The following is a 21271-nucleotide window of genomic DNA, read 5'->3' as shown; positions in this document are numbered from 1 at the left end:
TAGAAATCTATATTCGGAAGTCTACATGAAGCTATGGCTAAGGAAATCTAATTACAAGGGTGTAGAGCAAAAAATACTCCTAGAGTTGATATTCACTATTCCTATTAACTATTCCCCTTTTTCACGTTTTTACTATTCCCTCGTTACGAAGCTTAAGTCGTAATAATTTCTCAACAGATACTCTCGCACGACCCACGGCGGCACCGCTTCCTATTGGTCGCCCCATACTATCCAAAGGGGTACCATCGGTTAGAGTGGACAAAGGACCACCCCTTTCTCTTCGTCCGTTGACACGACCTCCTTTGGCTGGCCCTTATGCCTTCTCTTGGATACCCAAACCTAAAGATAATAGACCTAAGGTCTACCTTCGGAAGGACATACGGCCAACTTGGATTTTTGAATCTTTAGATACAGGGTAAATTAGTTTGAACTAATTTAACAAGCGCCGTATCTAATATATGTAAACTATTTTAACCGCTATTTCTGCAAGTAACAATTTCAATTTTTTTTTCTTTTTCTAATCTATTAATATGCTTATAATCAGAGACGAGGGAGGCAATGAAAGTGCTTTAAATTTTCTGTATGAAACAATCATCTTTGGCTTTTGTGATGTCCAAACAATTCAGTTTATAAAATAGAGAATAAACAGATAATAAAAAAAAGAAGAAAATTTGACCGCTGAACTTTTTTCTTTTTATGTACTTAAACGATGAAAATGATGTGGCGTGGTAACCCAGTTTGCTTTCTTAGTTCAACAGAAAACAATCCTTTCGACAAACTGGTCTTGTGCGGCTCTTTTACAGCTACTCTGTCAAATATTGTTCCGTTTAGCAGTGCTTCAAAATTGTGCACGCGGCACATTTTCAGCAGCATATGCATATATCTGCAATGTTCATCCCTGTCAGTTTTCTTCACACTACCTCACTCACTTTAAAATTTTCTATCACAAACGTTGTTCAATGTTGTCACAAGCGTTGTTTGAAAACTTGTTGACGCTTTGAATGGGTTCTGCAGTTACAAGATGAAAATGACGTTGGTTTGTGCGCTGTTATTAACAAGATTCAAACTGGAAAATGAAAAGATAGTTGGTTTCCTCTTTCATCAGGAAAGCACAAATCAAAGAGAGGTAAATTGTAAAGTCGTGCTAATTAAAAGAAGACATTGATGTGTTGGAATTTACCGGAATTTTTGTAGATGGAATTCCTGGAATTTGTCCAATTGCTAGAATTTCTCAAATTGTATATTCGTGTTCTTCTCATAACCGTCATGCGTTACCTCTAAAAACAGTCCCATAGAGAAGTCAGAAGTTCTCTCAAGTCCACCCTAACCGATGTCACCCTCTTCTTCTCCTTCTTACTTCGTAATAATGGGATATTATCGTTTGTTTTTGCACAATCCTAATTATTCTGCTCCAAATTTCTTCAGCTTATCGCAAGCTTTTTTTATACGCTTGTTTTGGCTCTGATTAACGGTGACTGAGCTTTGTACTGCATGCTTTATTTTTCTGTGTTTTTATTTATTTATTATTATTTTTTTTTTTTTAGCTATTAGGTAAGTAATAGGATCTATTCCAAAAGAAAGAAATTTTACGTAATTAAAAAGTTAGCGGAAAAGACTCTATTTTGTAGATAGCTAGTTAGGAGTTTTTTTAGGCTTAGTTAAACGCGGGCCTTTTGTGAAGCTTTTTAAATTGTCCGGATACCACCCGTAAAAGAATATTTGGATATACGGTGTTTGGATCCGTGGTGGGATATAAAAAATTCTAGCTGATTGGTGCAAGCTACCTAGTTCTCGTGAATTTGTACATACCAATATTGTGTGCCACTCAAAAACATTTTGGTTTGGGATTATAAGTTGGTGGAAACTGCCCACTTTAGGCGTACTTTGATGGAGCCTGGCCTGTGTATTTAGATCTTAATTTTCATTAATTGTTGTTAATTTTCATTAATTTTCTTAATTTTAAGAATTTATTTTCTAATTAATTAGATCTTAATTTTTATTAATTGTATTACATTGTTTTGATAAGATGTGTGTAAATAAGTATGATAAATAATTCGGTGCAAATTGAGTTTCAGGATTGGTGCGGATCGATGCCTCACACATCGGTAGTTTAGGATTACGGGTTGATGGCTGTTCTTTAACGCCATTCGTTACCTTAAGAATCATTTTGCTAGTCTCTGTGTTGGCTGACCATAAAGACAACAGGCTCATTAGTAAACTTTCCCAGCACCACATGGATCTCCCAAAATTTTCGTAAAATTTGGCAGGCGATCTTAATGTGTCAAGAGTTAAAAAAGCAAACAAGAGGCTATTTTAAAATAAAGAAAAGATTTAATCTTTTCTTTATTGTTCAGCAAAGAGCTGTCTATTCAATGTACCTACAGTATAAATAATATGTCCCCTGTATCGACAAAGTTGTCAGTCAGAGCGGGTAGCACCACAGGTACCTCCTAAAGCTGTCAATTGGTTCAAATGATATTTCCTTTGAGCTCATTTTTATCGTTTTCCATGCATGCATGCCAAAATATTCTTAGGGACTAAATACTAAATATCTTTAGGGATATTTTTAGGGACTAAGTTTTAGAAAGGTTTTGTGATTAGATTAGAGAAATATGTCATGAGAAACCACTGAAACTAAGGAATACAATGAAACTAATCAAACTAGAATATTTTTGATGTTTTCCAAGCATTCATGCTAGAATATTTTTAGGGACTAAGTACAGAAGATAGCTATTGCAATGATGTTATAGAGACGGGGGAATACTTTAGGTTTAATACTTATTCAAAGAATTTCATCATTCTCAGACAAATTAGGTACAGGAATAATTTTAGGGAAAAGGTTGACTTATGTAAAAAAAAACATGAAACCAACTCCTTATTGTATTATATAAAAAAAAACTTTTTTTTTAACTGAAAGTAAGGAGCGACATTAAAACTTAAAACGAACAAAAATTGCTTTTTATATGAAAAGGGCTGCTCCCTCCTCAACGCCCCGCTCTTTACGCTAAAGTTTGACTCTTTCTCTCAACTCTACTTTTTAAAACAGTAAAAAACTTTAGCGTAAAGATCGGGGCGTTAAGGAGGGAGCAGCCCCTTTCATATACGAAGTAATTTCTGTTCGTTTTCTATTTATGTTTAGTAATGCCTATGTATTAATATCGTAGCTTTCTTTAACATCTGAACTTTTTTTTCCCAAAATTCAAATTTGGCCCTTCGGGTCTTGTGATAGCGATTTTCTAAAATAAATATAGTAACTTATTTCAAAGTGATTAGTTTCTTTTTTTATATAAATAAATAAATAAATATATTAAACAAATTACTAGCTCTATTTGGCTGTCGAATTTTTTCCAACTCACTTGCTTCACATAGACATATCATATACTTTTATTTAATCACGGTCTTACAAGGATAGAACATCCGTCTTGGAATTCCTTTTTGGGGGTCGGGGTAGTCTTGGGTATAAAATCTACCTACCGATTTCGTGCTATTTAAGGTCGAGCCGGAATATCGGTTCTTGTTGGTTGATCTTAGATCCGTTTTCGGTTTGTTCATGTCGAACAAATCGAGTTTCAATTTGAATATCTTGACTCTAATAAATTCGAGTTTCCTCCGATGATCTTAAATGTGAGCCAATAATTTTTTTCGCGGTATCCGATGGTACTGAATGCTTACTGAAGATTTCTTCAACTATTTTTTCTGTAATAAGGTCAAAAATTTAGAAAGCAAAATAAATAAAACAATTATAAAAGAAAGGACGATGTTATTCTGGAGGAGAAAGACATTTTTTTTAACAATTACATTACAAGGAAGCGGCGTATGGCTTTTCTGTCTCATTTCTTTTATTTCTTACTCTATGGAATTAGTGAAATTTGATAGCTTTCTTTTTGACACCAAAGTAGCTACCAAATTACTGACGACTTTATCTAAGAAAAAAAGTAGTAACTAACAAACTTTCTTTATTTCATTGACTTTTTTTAAAGTTTTTTTTTTCTGTATTTTTATAGTCAGAGCATTTTGCATAACGAAGATTCTAGGAAAAAAAATGTGAAAATATAGTTATAACTGGAAATACAGACTAAAAAAGTGTATATTTCTGGAAATACTAAATCATTCTAGTCTAACTAATTTAAAGCTACACCTAGTACAAGATCTAGGATTAAGTCTTGAGAGGGGAGGGTATGGATCAAGCCTTTTTTTAGATGAAAAAATGTCTTTCTTCTTATGTCTGTTCTAGATTTGAACGTCCTTGACTCTCGGAGAATAAATGCGGCTTTACATACCTCACTAAATATGTTCTCATTGTATTTATGCTCTCAAAAATATGGCTATGAATGCTTAAAACTTTCCTTTTGAGTCGAAAATTGCGAGCAGTGAACTTAAAATAATTGCATTTTTTGTTTATCATTTAGTAACGACGGCCTTGCGACATTCAGCCAGACTGCTCCTGACACAATCACTTCTTGGATTATTTCTGCATTCTCTATTGACAGCCTTTACGGAATAGGAGTTTCCGAAGAGCCATCTAAGGTAAGAGTTCGTTGATTTTTATCTACTTTTTGCTTACTGTTGGGACCAGGCCAGGATTTAGCAGTAGGCCCACTAGGCCCGGGTCTAGGAGTGCACAATACTTGGGGCGTAATAAATTATAACTGAGTAATTTTTTTTATTCTGAACAAAAATGGTCGTCAAAGTGCCAGGTGTACTCCACCACCGCGCAAATTATGCCTCAGGAATCACGAAGAATGTAAGTGAGCTATTGAATTCTTATTTTCTTGATCCTGAGCCTTTGATTATAGGTGAATCCTTACAACCCTTCATGGTACAAAATATTGATGAGGGAAAAATAAAGCATGACGTTAACAAGGTTCTACATCATTTTGATGCAGGTGACATCTATCCAAACATTGACATTGCTTTAATAATGATTCTTAGTGTGCCTGCCATAAACTGAACTGGAGAAAGAATCTTCTCCACCCTTCGTCGGGTGAAGAACTACTTAAGATCTTCAATCTGGCAATCGTGCCGCAGTCGATCCGCTCTTCTTAATCAGCCACAACTGATTGACTTTATTATTCCTACTCTTTATTGAGGGAAGCCTGACTCAAGAGATGTCGCACGATGACATCATAGACACCTTCACAAGGAGGACGACCTATCAATTGGCTTTGAGGATAAATAGTCCTACTTAAAAAATAATATATAATGCGCACATGCATTTATGTGTTGCTATCTACCAATGGATTAAGCTTATTTCTTTGTCCAATACCTCCTTGGTTAATTTAATTTATTTAATACCTCCAACGTACAAATAGTTAATTCTCAAGTTATTATCATAGTGATGTTATTTTGCGATAAAATAAAAATTGTCGTCCTAAAGATTATTTTATTAAGGAATATTGACCCCCTTCCCGATAGTATGAATACGGAGTGGCAAAAACCCTTGGGCCTAGAAGAGTCAAAGCTATAGGTCCGGCTTTGGTTGGGACCAGGGACCCCAATAATTTATCTGATAAATGTTGTTTTATTCTTTTCATAATTTATCCTTTCTCTTTAAGCTTATTTCTTTTCCTTGGACTATTAGCCTCCCAAGTTTAATTGAAGAAGAAGGTACCCGGAAATACGACGTTGTTGGTTGAAGTAATTTTGTCTACAGGTATAATTTGCCTGTTCAGTTATACCCACGGTGTATGCCCCCTCTCCAAACCAGCTTCAAGTGTGGAAAAGAATTTTTTGAAAAGAATTTCGCCTAGACTGCTGGATTTCCGGTTTACCAACGGATAAATACAAATAATGAATAAAATATTTAACGAATAAAATAATGTAGGTGAATATTTGGTTCGGCTCTGTTGCATCAGAGATCTTTATTAGTTGCATCTTTACTTTGTGCATTGTTACCTGAAAAACTTCTCTTCACAATATTTTGTCATTCACCAAGATGTTTTTGATTGTTCTTCAGATTTGCAACTAAAAGAAAAAAAAAGAAAAAAACTGATTCAGAATTGTATTACAACAACCAAATTTCTGACAGGAACGAGAATTTTGCTTGTGTCCTGGTTTTCTTGTTTGTTAATGAAATAAATGTCTTCATGTGGGCGAATATTCAATTCGGTTCTATCTTATCTGTTGGGATGTTGCATCTTAATTGTATCATTTAATCTTCTACAAGGTTGCCACCTGGACATTATTCCTGTTCAGTGAAGCTTTCACTAGGCTTCATAGGTGATGAAGCTAAGGAAATGTAATTTTTTTATAGTTCGTCTTGATTTTAACCGAAGATTTCCTTGTTTTCCTGATTTCTTTGCTTGGATTTATTTCATTTATCGTCTCCAGAAATTTTCATGGTCCCTGTAACTTCGTGTTTTTCGCAACTTTCGCACATGATTCAAAACACACCAACACTGTAGTGTGACAGAACACGCTTTGTGAACACACCAACACTGGTGTGTTGTCCAGAAAATTTTATACTCCCTGTAACTTATTGTTTTTCATGCTCGTTTTGTTTTTCATTTTTATTCTAGGTATACGCTTTCTGCTTTAGTGAGCTGTGCTCCTTTTATGGTCTTTTTTTATCCTGTCCACTGCTCTTTTGCCCTTTCTTTATCCCGTCCAATGTTTGTTGGTTTAAACCTACCATATTCCTTGATAGGAGGAGAGCCTCACATTAGACAAAAGGGTGGAATCTGGATTACAAAAGTCCAAGGTGAGGGGGAAAGGGTCAAGCTAAAACAAAAAATCGCTGCATTTCAGATTTTTCGCTATAACCAGTATTTTGACATTTCTGCTATTTGGCATTACTGTATTTTTGCTGTGGCAAAAAATATGAATGAATCATGCTTATTATTTTCACTTTTAGTAACTTTTTTCTTTTTTTTGCAGCTCCAAATATTCCGTCCATTCTTTGTTCAATTGAACCTACCCTATTCCGTTATACGAGGAGAAGCAGTCTCCGTTCAAGTGGTTGTGTTCAACTACATGTCCAAAGACCAAAATGCAGCTGTAGTTCTGGAGTCATCTGGAGACGACTTTGAATTCATTGGTGATGAAAATGACATTCGATCGTTGGATCTTTATAGGGAGAAAAATGTGAATGTCAAATCTCAAGATGGAGCGAGTGTATCGTTTCTGATCCGTCCAAAGAAGCTGGGCTATATTGATGTTAAAGTCAGCGCAAAAGCACCTACTGCTGGTGATGCCGAACTGAGGAAGCTTTTAGTCAAAGCAGAAGGTTTTTTTTTCTTTTTCTCTTGTAGTTTGTGTGTAAATCTTAGAATTGAACGAAAAAAAACTACATTTTTGACGAATTAATTTCATAAAAACACATTTCATTTCTTGAGGAACTTTCTTTCCTTATTGCAATATATTTATTTTTATTTTCTCTAACCAAAAATCTCAAACTTCAGAAGAAACAAATCTAAATAAAACTCGGTGCGTTGAAACTTTGGTTAATAAGAAAAAAAAAAATTACTGTGATACAAGGCCGTGTCCACGGGTTCGTAAAAACGTAACAAAAAAGGGATATGAATAAATTTTTCATGCATTTTTCAAAGCCTTTTTCGACGATCTGCAATTTCGAACGATCTGCTTTTCGTTTGACCAGATAGATGGCCAGAAAGAACAATCTTTGGCAATCTGCCATCTTATTTACCAATGTGTCATGACTATTTACCAGTAGTCAGAATGAAATATTTTTTTTTTTAAGCAGTCAAAAATCAAATTTAATAACCAAATTTTTACCGAATTAAATAAGAAAGCCATATATATTGAAGTCGAGTATAGCCAGTTCTTGCCCCAGAACATTTAAATTATCACTGAAGAGAAATTGTTCAAAAGAATATCGATTCAATCGAACTTCTACAGAAAAGGAGAGATGATATATTAACTTTTTCATTTCAGCTGCATTTATTTATCGGATCTACATTCACTCGTCTTGCTTACAGCAAGATGTATACCTCATGGGCAAAATATGTTGCAACACATTTTGAAATGGTGTATTAATTTAGTTTAATGTAATTAATTTAACACTGATAACGATGGTAATTTAATACTAATAATTTGATGTTTTACCGCTGGTTCAATTTAATAGTTTTTCAAAGCCTTTTTCTAACCCCCCCCCCACCCCCTTCAAAAACTCCTGGAATACGGATACGGCCCTGGTTTTTGATTTCAGTGTAGGAATTCCTGTTTGAAATCGTAAACTTCAATTCTTGAGTAAAAGGTTAATTCCGTTCCTTAGTACTATTTACTATTAAACTTGTTTATGATCTATAATTCTCACTTTTTTTGTTTAATCTTGCTGTTTATTATACATAATCTAAGAAAAAACTTTATACAGTTTTATCTCATAAAACTGTATCTTAGTTTCTGAGGAAAATAAATTCAGTTTTAATTCCTCATTACTATTTACTCTTTTATTATTTCGTCTAATTCGAAAATCAAATAAAAAAAATCTCTTTTTGAATTTGGGAAAATATTTTGAATCGTCATAAAAGAATATAAATTATGTATTGTTCATTAGCTATTTACTAATAGTCAGAATAAAACAGTATTGATTCTTTTAAGTGGTCAGAAGCCAAATTTAATAAACAATTTTTTTTTTCAAATTTTCACTTTTTGGTTCGTGATAAAGAAAAGAAGTTCAGTTTTGTTCTTCAGCTTTTTATCAATACTGCAACTACCACTAATACTACTACTAATACTAATACTACTAACAACTAGTTGCAGCACCAAGGCACGCACACTCCTCCGCCTCAATTTATTCAAAACTTAACTCTTTCGGCTCCAATGAAGTTATAGTTTCCTTAAAATCCTTTGTTATTTGGAACGATCTGCTTTTCGTTTGACCAGATAGATGGCCAGAAAGCACAATCTTTGGCAATCTGCCATCTTATTTACCAATGTGTCATAACTATTTACCAGTAGTCAGAATGAAATGTTTTTTTTTTTTTTAAGGAGTCAAAAATCAAATTTAATAACCAAATTTTTTCCGAATTGAATAAGAAATTAATTACATTTTCGACCTGTCCAAATAAGGTAGGCTATATTAAAGTTAATGTATATTGAAGTCGAGTAGAGCTAGTTCAGCCCCAGAACATTTAAATTATCACTGAAGAGAAATTGACAAAATAATATCGATTCAATCGAACTTATACGGAAAAGAAGAGATCATATATTAACTTCTTCATCTCAACTGCATTTATTTATCGGATCAACATTCACTCATCTTGCTTACAACGACATCTATACTTTATATGGGACCTATCGTAGTGGTGACAAAAACGGCCAAAACTCGATATGTTATTTGTTGTAACATATTTTGAAGTGTTGTATTAATTTAGTTGATGTAATTGAAATATAATTAATTTAACAGTGATAACGATAATAATTTAATACTAATAATTATATATTTTAATACTTGTTCAGTTTAATAGTTATTAATTGAATTTAAATAATTTAGTTTTTAATAACTAATAATTTAGTTCTAATAACTAATTTAATTAGGTCAAACTATTCCAATTAAATTATCTAAATTGATTAATTTAAACAACTAATTTAATCTAACTAATACAATGTAATTTAATATAATTTGAAGCAATCTAATTTAATTAGTATCTATTGAAATTAATTTAACTTAAATAATGGTAATTTTATATAAAACTAGATAGCTTCGAAGACCACCCTGCCTTTCCGTGACGAAAGTAAAACAGTTCAAAATAGGGCTGATACCTTTTTATTGGCAGTGAATAGATATAAAATTATTTAACTGGATATTTCGAACACATATACAGTGTTCATCATCAGCAGTAAAACTAAAAAGGCAGTGTGAAAAAAACTAGAAAGTTTTTAGTTTTACTGCTGATGATGAACACTGTATATGTGTTCGAAATATCCAGTTAAATAATTTTATATCTATTCACTGTCAATAAAAAGGTATCATCCCTATTTTGAACTGTTTCACTTTCAAAACAAATCTTATTTAAATTAACTTGACACTGCATCTTTTCTTTAGTTTCTCAGTTTCATATATGCTCTTTATCTTGGTATCACTTTCACTTTGTTTCAATCTTTTTTTAATAATAGTTCATTCTTAGGTGAAACCATATACAAAAATAAGGCCGTCCTCATCGATCTACGACAACGTTCTGTCTTCAATGAATCGATATCCATTGAGATACCTCCGTATGCTGTTCCTGGCTCAGAACATATTGAGGTAGATGCCATAGCCGATATTATGGGACCAAGTATAAATAACTTAGAGAAATTGATTCGTATACCGTATGGCTGCGGTGAGCAGAACATGGTCAACTTTGTACCCAACATTGTTGCCCTTGAGTATCTAAAGGCAACTGATCAGCTTGATAGGAATAAGGACGTTCAGTTCAGAGCTCTGAGGAATATTGAGACGGGTTATCAAAGACAACTGACCTATAAAAGGAATGATGGGTCGTACAGTGCGTTCGGTAGTGCAGATCCAAGCGGTAAGTTGAGTGGTTATCTGCTTAAAAAAAAATCTCTTGACCAGGGTTTAAGGATTTTTATTTTCTTTTAGTGTATTGACTATCTTGTAATGTAATTGGCCCCATAGCTTTATTTTATGGATTTAAAATCAAAACACATTGAAGGTTTTAGTGTCTCTCCTTGCGAAGGGGTCCATAGACAAAGGGCTAAATACCATTGACTGAGCTTTTTTGTAATCATAATGAAAAGGTATTCTTATTTAAATATTAAGTTTTAAATAATTACCTTCATTTCCAGGGTTTATCGTTTTTTATTTTCTTTCGGTGTATTGACTATCTTCTAATGTAAATAGTCTATTAATTTTAATTTTATGTATTTAAAATTTAAACATATGCAAGGTGTTAGTGGTCTATCTTGCGAAAGGGGTCCATGGGCAAAAGGGCAAAGCTTCTTGTAATTGATCGAGCTTTTTTTTGTAATCATAACAAAAAGTGTCCTCGTTTTGATAGTTTTGAAAAAGTGTCCTCGTTTAGAAGTTTTTAATAATTACATATATTCTCAATTTAGGCATGACTTTGCCCTTACTTATAAGGATAGTTATCTGCTTAACTAGGCGACCAGATACGAAAACGTAGGGGAGAAGGGGGGGGGGCAAGGATTTTTTTTGGATTTTCGATATAAAAAGGGGCTTCAAAATTTTGGGATGGCGGTTTTTTGAATTAAAAAAAAGATGGCGTTTTTTTATAGCCTAGGGATTTGATCTCTTTTAGTAAAGATATAAATAAATGGTTAAGAAAAATACCGGAAACACACAAAAACTGGATCTTTATTTTATTTATAAGGACTTTTTGTTGTTGTTGTATTGACTGTCTTCCAATGTAATTGGTCCTGTAAGTTTATTTTAGGTATTTTAGGTATTTTATTTTATTTATTATTATATTCTTATTTATTTTTTATTATTTTTTATTATTATTATTTTAAATTATTATTTTTATATTATTTTTTTTATATTATTTTTAAATTATTATTTTCTATTATTTATTTTTATTTTATTTATTTTATTTATTTAGCTATTTTATTTTATTTCAGGTATTTTAGTTTATTTTTGGTATTTAGGTATTTTAGGTATTCATTTTAGGTAAAACTCGTGCAAGGAGCTAATGGCTTTCCTGTGAAATGGCCGATGGGCAAAAGAACTAAGAACCATTGATTGAGCTTTTTTGTAATCATCACTAAAATTGTCCTTGTTTTTATACTAGGTTTTGAATAATTACCAACGTTTATAAGTTTTTAATATGGCTTTGCCCTTACTTGTCCAAAAGGGGCCCATGAGCGAAAGGGCTAAGAACCATTTATTCAGCTTTTTTGTAATCATTAAAAGAAGCGTCGCCGTTTTTATGCTAAATAGTTAATAATTACCGACATATCCCTTGGACATGACTTTGCCCTTACTTGTAACGGGGTCCAGGAGCGAAAGGGCTAATAACCAATGATTGAGCTTTTTGTAAACATTTCAAGAAGTGTTGTTATTTTCATGCTATGTAGTTAATAGTTACCAAGAGTTTCAATTTCGGACATGACTTTGCCCTTACTTGTAAAGGGGTCCATGAGCCAAAGGGCTAATAACCAATGATTGAGCTTTTTGTCAACATTTCAAGAAGTGTTGTTATTTTCATGCTAAGTAGTTAATAGTTACCAAGAGTTTCAATTTCGGACATGACTTTGCCCTTACTTGTAAAGGGGTCCAGGAGCGAAAGGGCTAATAACCAATGATTGAGCTTTTTGTAAACATTTCAAGAAGTGTTGTTATTTTCATGCTAAGTAGTTAATAGTTACCAAGAGTTTCAATTTCGGACATGACTTTGCCCTTACTTGTAAAGGGGTCCAGGAGCGAAAGGGCTAATAACCAATGATTGAGCTTTTTGTAAACATTTCAAGAAGTGTTGTTATTTTCATGCTAAGTAGTTAATAGTTACCAAGAGTTTCAATTTCGGACATGACTTTGCCCTTACTTGTAAAGGGGTCCAGGAGCGAAAGGGCTAATAACCAATGATTGAGCTTTTTGTAAACATTTCAAGAAGTGTTGTTATTTTCATGCTAAGTAGTTAATAGTTACCAAGAGTTTCAATTTCGGTCATGGCTTTACTCTTACTTGTAAAGGGTCCATGGGCAAAAGCGGTAAGAACAATTATTTCAGCCTTTTTTTGTGATCATTATATGAAGTTCATCGTTTTTATACTAAGTAGTTAACGATTTGGACAGGGTTTTGTCCTTATTTATAAAGTGTTCCTTATACTGGCGTCAATTCATGGAAACTAAGGGGGGGCATTTTTGAAACCTGGGGGGGGTAATTTTGTTGTTTCTTTAATATTCTTACAATGCAAGCGTAAAAAAGTTTATTTTTAATGAAAACACTAAAAGTGAATCTAGGAGGGGGTGACAAATTCTTGAGAGGCCAGGCCCATGAGCAAAATGGCTAAGAGCCATTGATTGAGCTTTTGTGTGATTATCACAAAAACTGTCGTCGCTTTTATGTCACTTGGTATTTACCAAGTGACATATAGCGATCTCAATTTCTGTCGGTCTGTCGTTTTGTGTCCTGGTTTTGCTAGTTTTTTTGTTTTTTTTTCACTTCCAGATAAGCCAGGACGATGAAATTTGGCAGGCGTATCAATGGACCATACCAGGTTAAATTAGAAATAGTCTTTTCCCTGATTCGACCATCTGGGGGGTGAGTAGGGGGAGGACGGTTAATTCGGAGAAATTTGAAAAAATGAGGTATTTTTAACTTAAGAATAGGTTATCGAATATTAATGAAATGTGATATTTAGAAGGATATCGTGTCTCAGAAGTCTTATTTTAAATCCCGACCGGATATGATGACATTGGGGGGAGTTGGAGGGGGAAACCTGAAATCTTGGAAAACGCTTAGAGTGGAGAGATTGGGATGAAATTTGGTGGGAAAAATAAATAGAAGTCCTAGATCCGTGATTGACATAACCGGAACGGATCTGATCTCTTTGGGGGAGTGGGGGGGGGTGTATTACGAAAAAATTAGAAAAGACGAGGTATTTTTAACTTTCGAAGGAGTGATCGGATCTTAATGAAATTTGATATTTAGAAGAACCTCGTAACTTAGACCTCTTATTTTAAATCCTGACTGGATCCAGTGTCATTGGGAGGAGTTGGGGGGTTGGAAATCTTGGAAAACGGTTAGAGTGGAGAGATCGGGATGAAACTTGGTGGGAAGGATAAACACAAGTCCTAAATATGTGATTGACACAACTGGACCAGATTCGCTCTCTTTGGGAAAGTTGGGGGGAGGGACCTAATTCGGTAATTCGGAAAAATTAGAAAAAATGAGGTTATTTTTAACTTACGAACGGGTGAGTGATTCCTAATGAAATTTTATATTTAGAAGGACCTCGTGTCTCAGAGCTTTTATTTTAAATCCTGACCGGATCCGGTGACATTGGGGGGAGTTGGAGGAGTAACTGGAAATCTTGCAAAACGCTTAGAGTGGAGAGATCGTGACGATACTGATGACACTGTTCTTATATTTACATAGTTTCGATAGGTTTTATTTATTGCAGCTGTTGAATTTTTTTTGTGAATATAAAACGGTTAATCAACCCCCTAAAAACTAACAATTAATAAATTATAAAAAGAAGATAAGCTATCACTCATGACTTTAAAATACCAATAAGTAAAACATTGAAGAATTTTAAGATTACTTTTGGCAAGTACACTGGGGGGGGGGATTATTCTCCCATGCTCCCTGAATTTTTGAGATTGTTCTGCTTTCCCCTGTAATATAGACGATATTTTATGTTTCCCTGGTTTGTTCGCCTCTTTGTTGTTTTTAAGCCCCTCCCCCTTCTCGAAAGAAAATCTTTTGTACTGCCTTGGTTGCTTATGTGTTTTAGTATAATGAATGCGTCTATTTATATTTTAATGTATAAACTTTGACTAACTGTCTACAAAATTTGATGTAGAATTATTAAAACGAATGCTACGAAAAAAAGGATTCAATGACCGTTTTCATGCTTGGTATTACTTCTTATTTTTGAGGATTGTAAATATGAAATTACATGATTGTCAGATAACGGATTGCTTTGATACCCAAATCTCAACTGAGGTTTTATCCAATTTCACTTCAGAATGACTCATGTAGCATGTGCTGTGTTTTTGGTTTGATGCAAGCTCTGATCTAAGCATTGACAGAACCCCAAATGTGTTTATAGGTGCTCACAGGCCCGACTATAATTGGGAGGGGATTTGAGGAGTGTTCCTGTAGAGGGTGAGTCGTGAATAAAAAGTACACATGTAGGTCACAGCTTTCAATTCTCCTAGAGAAGAGAGAGACTCTAGGCCCCGTTGTGAAGATGTTTACTTGTTATTCTTTCTGATTTTCTTTCTTATGATTTCAGGTAGTACGTGGTTAACAGCGTTCGTGGCCCGGTCGTTCCGGCAGGCCCAGTCCTACATAGCCATTGAGGATTCTGTTATTGATCAAGCGTTGGAGTGGCTTGCCGCTAATCAAGCTCCAAACGGGAGCTTCCCAGAGATAGGGAAAGTCTCCCACAGTGACATGCAAGGGGGTGCAGCTAAAGGAGTCCCGCTTACTGCCTATGCTCTACTTGCCTTCCTTGAAAAGTCCAACGGACAAGATAACCATAAAGATACTATAGACAAGGCGAAGAGATTTTTGCGGGGTGAACTTCCCAATATGAGAGACCCGTATGTTATCGCTGTCTCGGCATATGCGTTGAATTTAGCTGAAGATAGTGGGCAATTTGACGCTTTTGAGCTTTTAGAAAGCAAGAAAAACACTTCAATGGAGGGAAAGTTGTATTGGTCCCGCGAGATAGATGAAGAAGCTATGAAGAACCCCCGAAATTTGTTGACAAAACCAGTTGATATTGAAATGACTGCCTATGCATTGCTAACCTACATCCATCGAGGTCTGGTTCCAGAAGCATTGCCTATTATGAAATGGCTTGTGTCCAAGAGAAATTCACAAGGAGGTTTTGAGTCGACCCAGGATACAGTTATTGGGCTTTTTGCTCTAGCTGAGCTTGCTGAGCGTATTATTGTTTCAAACACAGATGTCAATGTCAAATTTGAATTTGAAGGGACTGAGCATCTTGTTTACCTTCGTAAGGAGAATGCTATGGTTCTTCAGAATTTCATATTACCAACAACTACAAAGAGTGTAGATATAACGGCAAGTGGCAGCGGTTTTGCTGTAGTACAGGTATCATATAGCTATAATGTTAATATAACAGGCGAGTGGCCTCTATTCAATCTAGATACACAGCTGTTTCAACGTGCTAATGAAAACAGGATGCAGCTCACTGTTTGCTCCAGCTTTGTTGGCACTTACGGTACTAATGAATCTAATATGGCTGTCTTAGACGTGAGTGTACCTTCTGGATTCACTGTGGATGAAGATTCCGTCCCTGAGCTAACCACTTACAAAGATGTTAAGCTGGCTGAAATGAAGGAAGATGGCTCTGGAGTGTTGATCTATTTTGATTCGGTAACACAGGATACTGTTTGCCCTTCGGTAACAGCCTTCCGTACTTATAAAGTATCCGAACAGCGGAAAGTCCCTGTGGTAATGTATGATTATTATGATAATTCAAGAAGGGCCCGTGTTTTCTACGACCCAGTACCGGCTAAGATCTGTGATATTTGTGATGGAAGTGAGTGCAAGTCTAGGTGTCAGAATTTACCGGGATGGAAGGTTGAAGACGGGGCTTCGGTTGGAGGTGTAGATGATTCTCCAACCGGGGATGATGGAGCTGCAAACATTCACACGCTCTCCCTGTCACTTATAGTATTAGCAATTCTTAATTTTCTTTTGCACTGATAAAGATCTTAATAACTAGATGATATTTTAAAGTTTGACCCTTTATGCAAATTATTTAATTAATTCATATACTAATTTACTCATTTTTTTTTTAATTTCTTGTTGACATTTCCACCTTTCTTATTGCGCTTGAAAATTAATTAAGAAATATATGTGCGCCGTAGTAGTGTCCACAATTTTTTTTTTTATCTGCTTTCAAAATACTGTGGAAATAAGAAGACATTGATAAAAGAAAGGAGTAATATGATGGAAAGGCAAAAAGTACAATGTTAAAACGAACAAAATGTAAATCTCGAAACGAGAAAAGGAAGGAAGCAACAAAATAAGGGTTTTCAAGCTAAGGGTCTTAAGCTCTATCAAGTGCTCCAGATAGGAGGTAATTGATAAAGAATGGTGGAGCCTCTATTTGCCTGAAACCGTCATAACTTTTGTTACTAAACTGAATATCTGAAGCTTTCCTTTCAACTGTGAAAAAAGTTTGCTATTAAACTGGATAACTGTATGTCATAAACTGAACCATCATATTTCATAACGAGATCTATATAAAAACTTACAGAGCTTGGACATTGACTTACGCTTCAGTTTTGTCCCGGATGTATCTACGGAAGCTTAAGTGCGCTATGTCGAAACCCTCCCCTAATCTGTCAACCTAAACAACAGTGAAGGGTTTGAGGACCTACCCTCAAATCGAAGAAGGTGCATAGGAGGGGATATTTTGGTTCTTAAGTCTGGGTGTAATAACAATTTGTTATCATTAATCTCACTGGTAGTAAAGCATCGCTCAGCAGAAGTGTAAAATCTTAGAAGTAACTCAGATTTAGTTTAAAAATTTAATTAAAATCTAGGAGCAAAAGCAGAAAAAAAATGAGACTGAAGAAGCAAAATTAGAAGGACAAATGTGTAAAAAAAAAGGTAAAAGAGGAAATGTGAATAGAACTGGTTGTTACTAAACTGTGTATTATGTGCCTGGGTATAATAAGATTCTGTTATTTTAGTCTTTCTGACGGCGCAGCATCACTCAGTAGAAATGCAAAATTCAGAGCTAATTCAAATTGATTTTGATCTTAATGAGTAGAATAACATTTTAAAGTGAAATAAAAAAAATAAATAAAAAAAGTGAATGCGAACAGAAACAGCTGTTACTAAACTGAGCAACTTTTCCAACAGTACAGTGTGTCTATCCTCGGTTTATGATTTACGGGATAATGGTAATTATACAACAACAAAAGAGAGAATAATGAGGTTTTTTTTCCCAAGACAGTGAACCAACAAAACCTATTTGAATATTTCGGCCCTATATCTATGGGCCGTCTTCAGCAAAGAAAAAATAAAAAACAATAAAACACTTACAATAAAAGTTCTCAGTTAAAAATCCATTTGTTTTTATTTTAAAATAGCCTTGGCATCATTACTTCTTAACGAAAAGTTCAGCCAAGACAATGGTAATTAGTGTTAATTGTTTGTTTCTCGCTGGTGAACTTGATATTTCGCTTTACCAGTTAATCGTAATTTTTGACCTATCTTTACTTGGAGTTGTCATGCGCAGATTAGAACATTGGAAATGTCAAAAGAAATTTTTACTCATAATTTATTAATTGTTAATTTAGTTCTGGTGAAGGTAGCTATATTAAATTTATTAGCTTTGCAGTATTTTATTGCTTGATATATATTATATAGCCTATTCCACAAATTCTCATTTTAACCGGCGATTTTGAAAAAAATTGAATAACTTTGGAATATAGAATAAAAGAATCGCTGTGACGGGTAGCAAAACTAAATTGATTTATATATATATATATATATATATATATATATATATATATATATATATATATATATATATATATATATATATATATATATATATATATATATATATATTGGTCAGAATGTTGCTACCTCTCTGACAGGTATATACTGGTTCATTAATTCCATAAATATTATTAAAAATAGCCGAAAATCAACAACTATTATCCATCAATTAGAAACTTAATACAAGAACTATTACCCATTGAATTATATAAAAAATGTGCATCTTTTAATCTTTTCAGTACATCATAAAAATCAGCCCAAACACAAACACACTCCCCCGGCAAGCATCATTATGACTATTTTTCTGCTTAAGCAACTATTTAGAGAATGTAGAATTGACCAAAATATATGTATTTATCGGCTTAAGAATTATAGCCTGCCTAGGGAAGTAATTTTTTACTATATCGTAAGAATTTACTATAGGCCAGCTAACAATGGCAGTATAATAACTAGAGATGTGGCAATGGCCAAAACTTTTCCCGATTTCATTACCTTAGACCTTAGATCCTCCTGTGCCTCCAGAGGCGCTCAGGGCGTCCGAGAAGAGTCTCAAGTCGTCTCTGAAACTTGCGGCTACGACTATGTCTTCCCACTCTGGCTGAATTGAGGCGTGAAGGTGCCGCAGGTCGTTGTTGTAGGTACGACGGTGTATTTAGCCAAAGGACAGTTTTTAGCCAATTTGGCTCTCGATGCCCTCAAAACTTCTATATAATAGGCTTCTGTCATGTTTTTTCAACCTTTTGAAAAATTCACAAGCACAACTCCTTCCGTCCTAGAAAACGGTTGCCATAATCTTGTCGAAATACTTCTAAAATTTGAATTTAATTGAGTCAAATGATCCACGTGGAAAGCGTTGTTCATTGTTTGCTTCAGTCTCGGTCAAAACATCAGCTGATAATTCACTTCTAAGATTTGACTGATCAGGACATGACGCTTTTGGTACACATCGCATCAAAAGTAAACTGAGGCCTAAATCGTCATCCAGAACTGAACGAGCTGAATCACCAGATATGCCCATAAACTGAGGTATCTAATAAACTGTGTACCTCCTATATTGGTCGACTAGGCTCTTAACAGCATCGAAGTTTCCAAACATTTTCTTCCACAAACCCCATCATCTTCGACAGCCTCGACCATCCTGAAATCTTTCATAAACGCAAAATTTCCTCGGAGCATGAGCCCCATAGTTGTTCTGCAAAGCCTGAATAATCACTGTTCTTTTCCAACCAAGCGGTAGTAAAAACTTGAGGTTCCTTCTTGTCTCACAATCCTCAATTTCCATGGGTATTAATTACATTTTATTCACCCTCATCTCAAAGATTCATTTCTAGGCAAACACTGATTACCAGGGTTGCCACCCGGTGAGGAAAAATCACCAGATTTTAGTGATTTTGTGGTTGATTTAGTTATTTTCTTCAATATTCAAGTGATTTAAGTGCTGATTCAGTGATTTTTTGTTTAAGCAGCATAAAAAATCACTAGAAATAGTGATAAATCATTAGGGGCGGCAACCTGCTGAATACTAGTTAAGATTAAACAGCCGAACGAGTGCTTTTTCCAGCTGACATTCTCTTTCTGTTTTCGGTTTGCACTCGAACTAGCCCAATATGAACCGTTTGTAGTATTTAGTCCACTGTTTAAAACACATAAAACCTTCTAGTGGATAGGGGGGTCTATAGCCACCCAGTTTCATTGAGTTCGCCCTTACTGCTAATACAAACTCGGCGCGGTGTTAAGACACCTGAGACTGACACTATTGTAACCCTCCATCACGCTCTGGTCGAAACTTTTACTTTGACCACCCCCGAGAAAAATCAATCAGTGAATAAATAATAGTAGGGGTGCAATTAAAGTAATTTTAAGAGCCAAAATAACATTTAATGTGAAAAAAGGTAGCGTTAAAGCAGAAAAAATGCGTATTAATGCGGCCAGTCATTCCTACCAATTCATCTTGCAAATTCAAAAAATGTCAAACATTCACGGTAACATATATATATATATATATATATATATATATATATATATATATATATATATATATATATATATATATATATATATATATATATATATATATATATATATATATATATATATATATATATATATATATATATATATATATATATCATAGACTTTCTGAGGTCATTTTTTGGTGCTATTAGCTGCACGTTTGAATTTGTGGAAAGGACTGTTTAGAGAAGACAATTCTATAATTCTGGTGATGGTCATGTGATTATTTTTGTATGAGAAGTGTGTACTTAGATTTTGTATTTTATGGAGCTATTTTGACGTTCACACATGACTTTCTCTAAATTAAAGGTGAAGACCAAATTTGATTAATAAAAACGATAGACAATTAATTGTTCAAGTTCAATTAATATCAGTGTAAAGAGCATAGGCAACTGGAGTCGGACATTCGGCGACATAGCACGGGATAGATAATAATTAAGATTTTTATTCATAAATAAGTAACGATATTTAACAATTAACATGCAACAAATTAACAAAATGATTTTATTTTGTTTTACAATTTTATTCAAAGATAATTTTATTTATAAAATAATTTTATTTAACAAAAACAATTAATAAAAAAGTAACACGGTCTCGCCCTTCCTCCCTGAGCCTTAGCATCACTTTACATTACTGTTCATCAAATCAGTGTTATCTTTGGGTTCATATTTTTTTTAAAGGAAACCAGCCCTTAATATTAAGTATTAAGGGCTGGACGACATAGGGGCTATATTAATTCAGTATGGGTGTAAGTTAAAACCCAATTTGAGCATTTTAAGGCTGACTGAATAAGTCTGAGCCGTTTTATCAGTATTTTTGATCTAAGGATTGTGGCGCTACTTACTACTTCACTTGAAAGTTTGGTCAAGAAAATCAAGTGTTTACGTTTTAGAAATTTAAATAATTTGCCACTGTCTGCAATCTTTTCTGTGAAAAATTCAGCTTATTATTTGCTCATAATTGTTTCTAAGAGACTGGAAGAAAACTACGTCTGTCTACCTTTTTCGATCATAAATTCTATGGGGAATGCTAGATTGAAGCATTTTTTTTTTTTGTCGGTAAAAGCAAAGATTATATATAGTAAGATGCTTAATTATCTGTTTTAGATCATTAATT

The 21271-nt window shown here is 34.2% G+C and overlaps 1 protein-coding gene across 1 annotated transcript in view; it reads left to right on the top strand.

The window, feature by feature from the left end:
• Nucleotides 1–17231, top strand: part of LOC136036527 (CD109 antigen-like) — a 64728-nt gene extending 47497 nt beyond the window's left edge. Inside the window, 5 exon segments of the mRNA XM_065718830.1 lie at nt 178–415; nt 4410–4527; nt 6877–7225; nt 10089–10475; nt 14886–17231. Of these exon segments, the coding sequence (XP_065574902.1) occupies nt 178–415; nt 4410–4527; nt 6877–7225; nt 10089–10475; nt 14886–16330 (2537 nt within the window). The 3' untranslated portion in view covers nt 16331–17231.
• The last annotated feature ends 4040 nt before the right edge of the window (nt 17232–21271 follow it).

The sequence above is a fragment of the Artemia franciscana genome, chromosome 15, assembly GCF_032884065.1.
Source record: "Artemia franciscana chromosome 15, ASM3288406v1, whole genome shotgun sequence".
In the NCBI taxonomy this organism is placed as follows: Eukaryota; Metazoa; Arthropoda; class Branchiopoda; order Anostraca; family Artemiidae; genus Artemia; species Artemia franciscana.
Note: the sequence above shows the minus strand (reverse complement) of the source record. Positions and strands in the feature narration are given on the sequence as shown.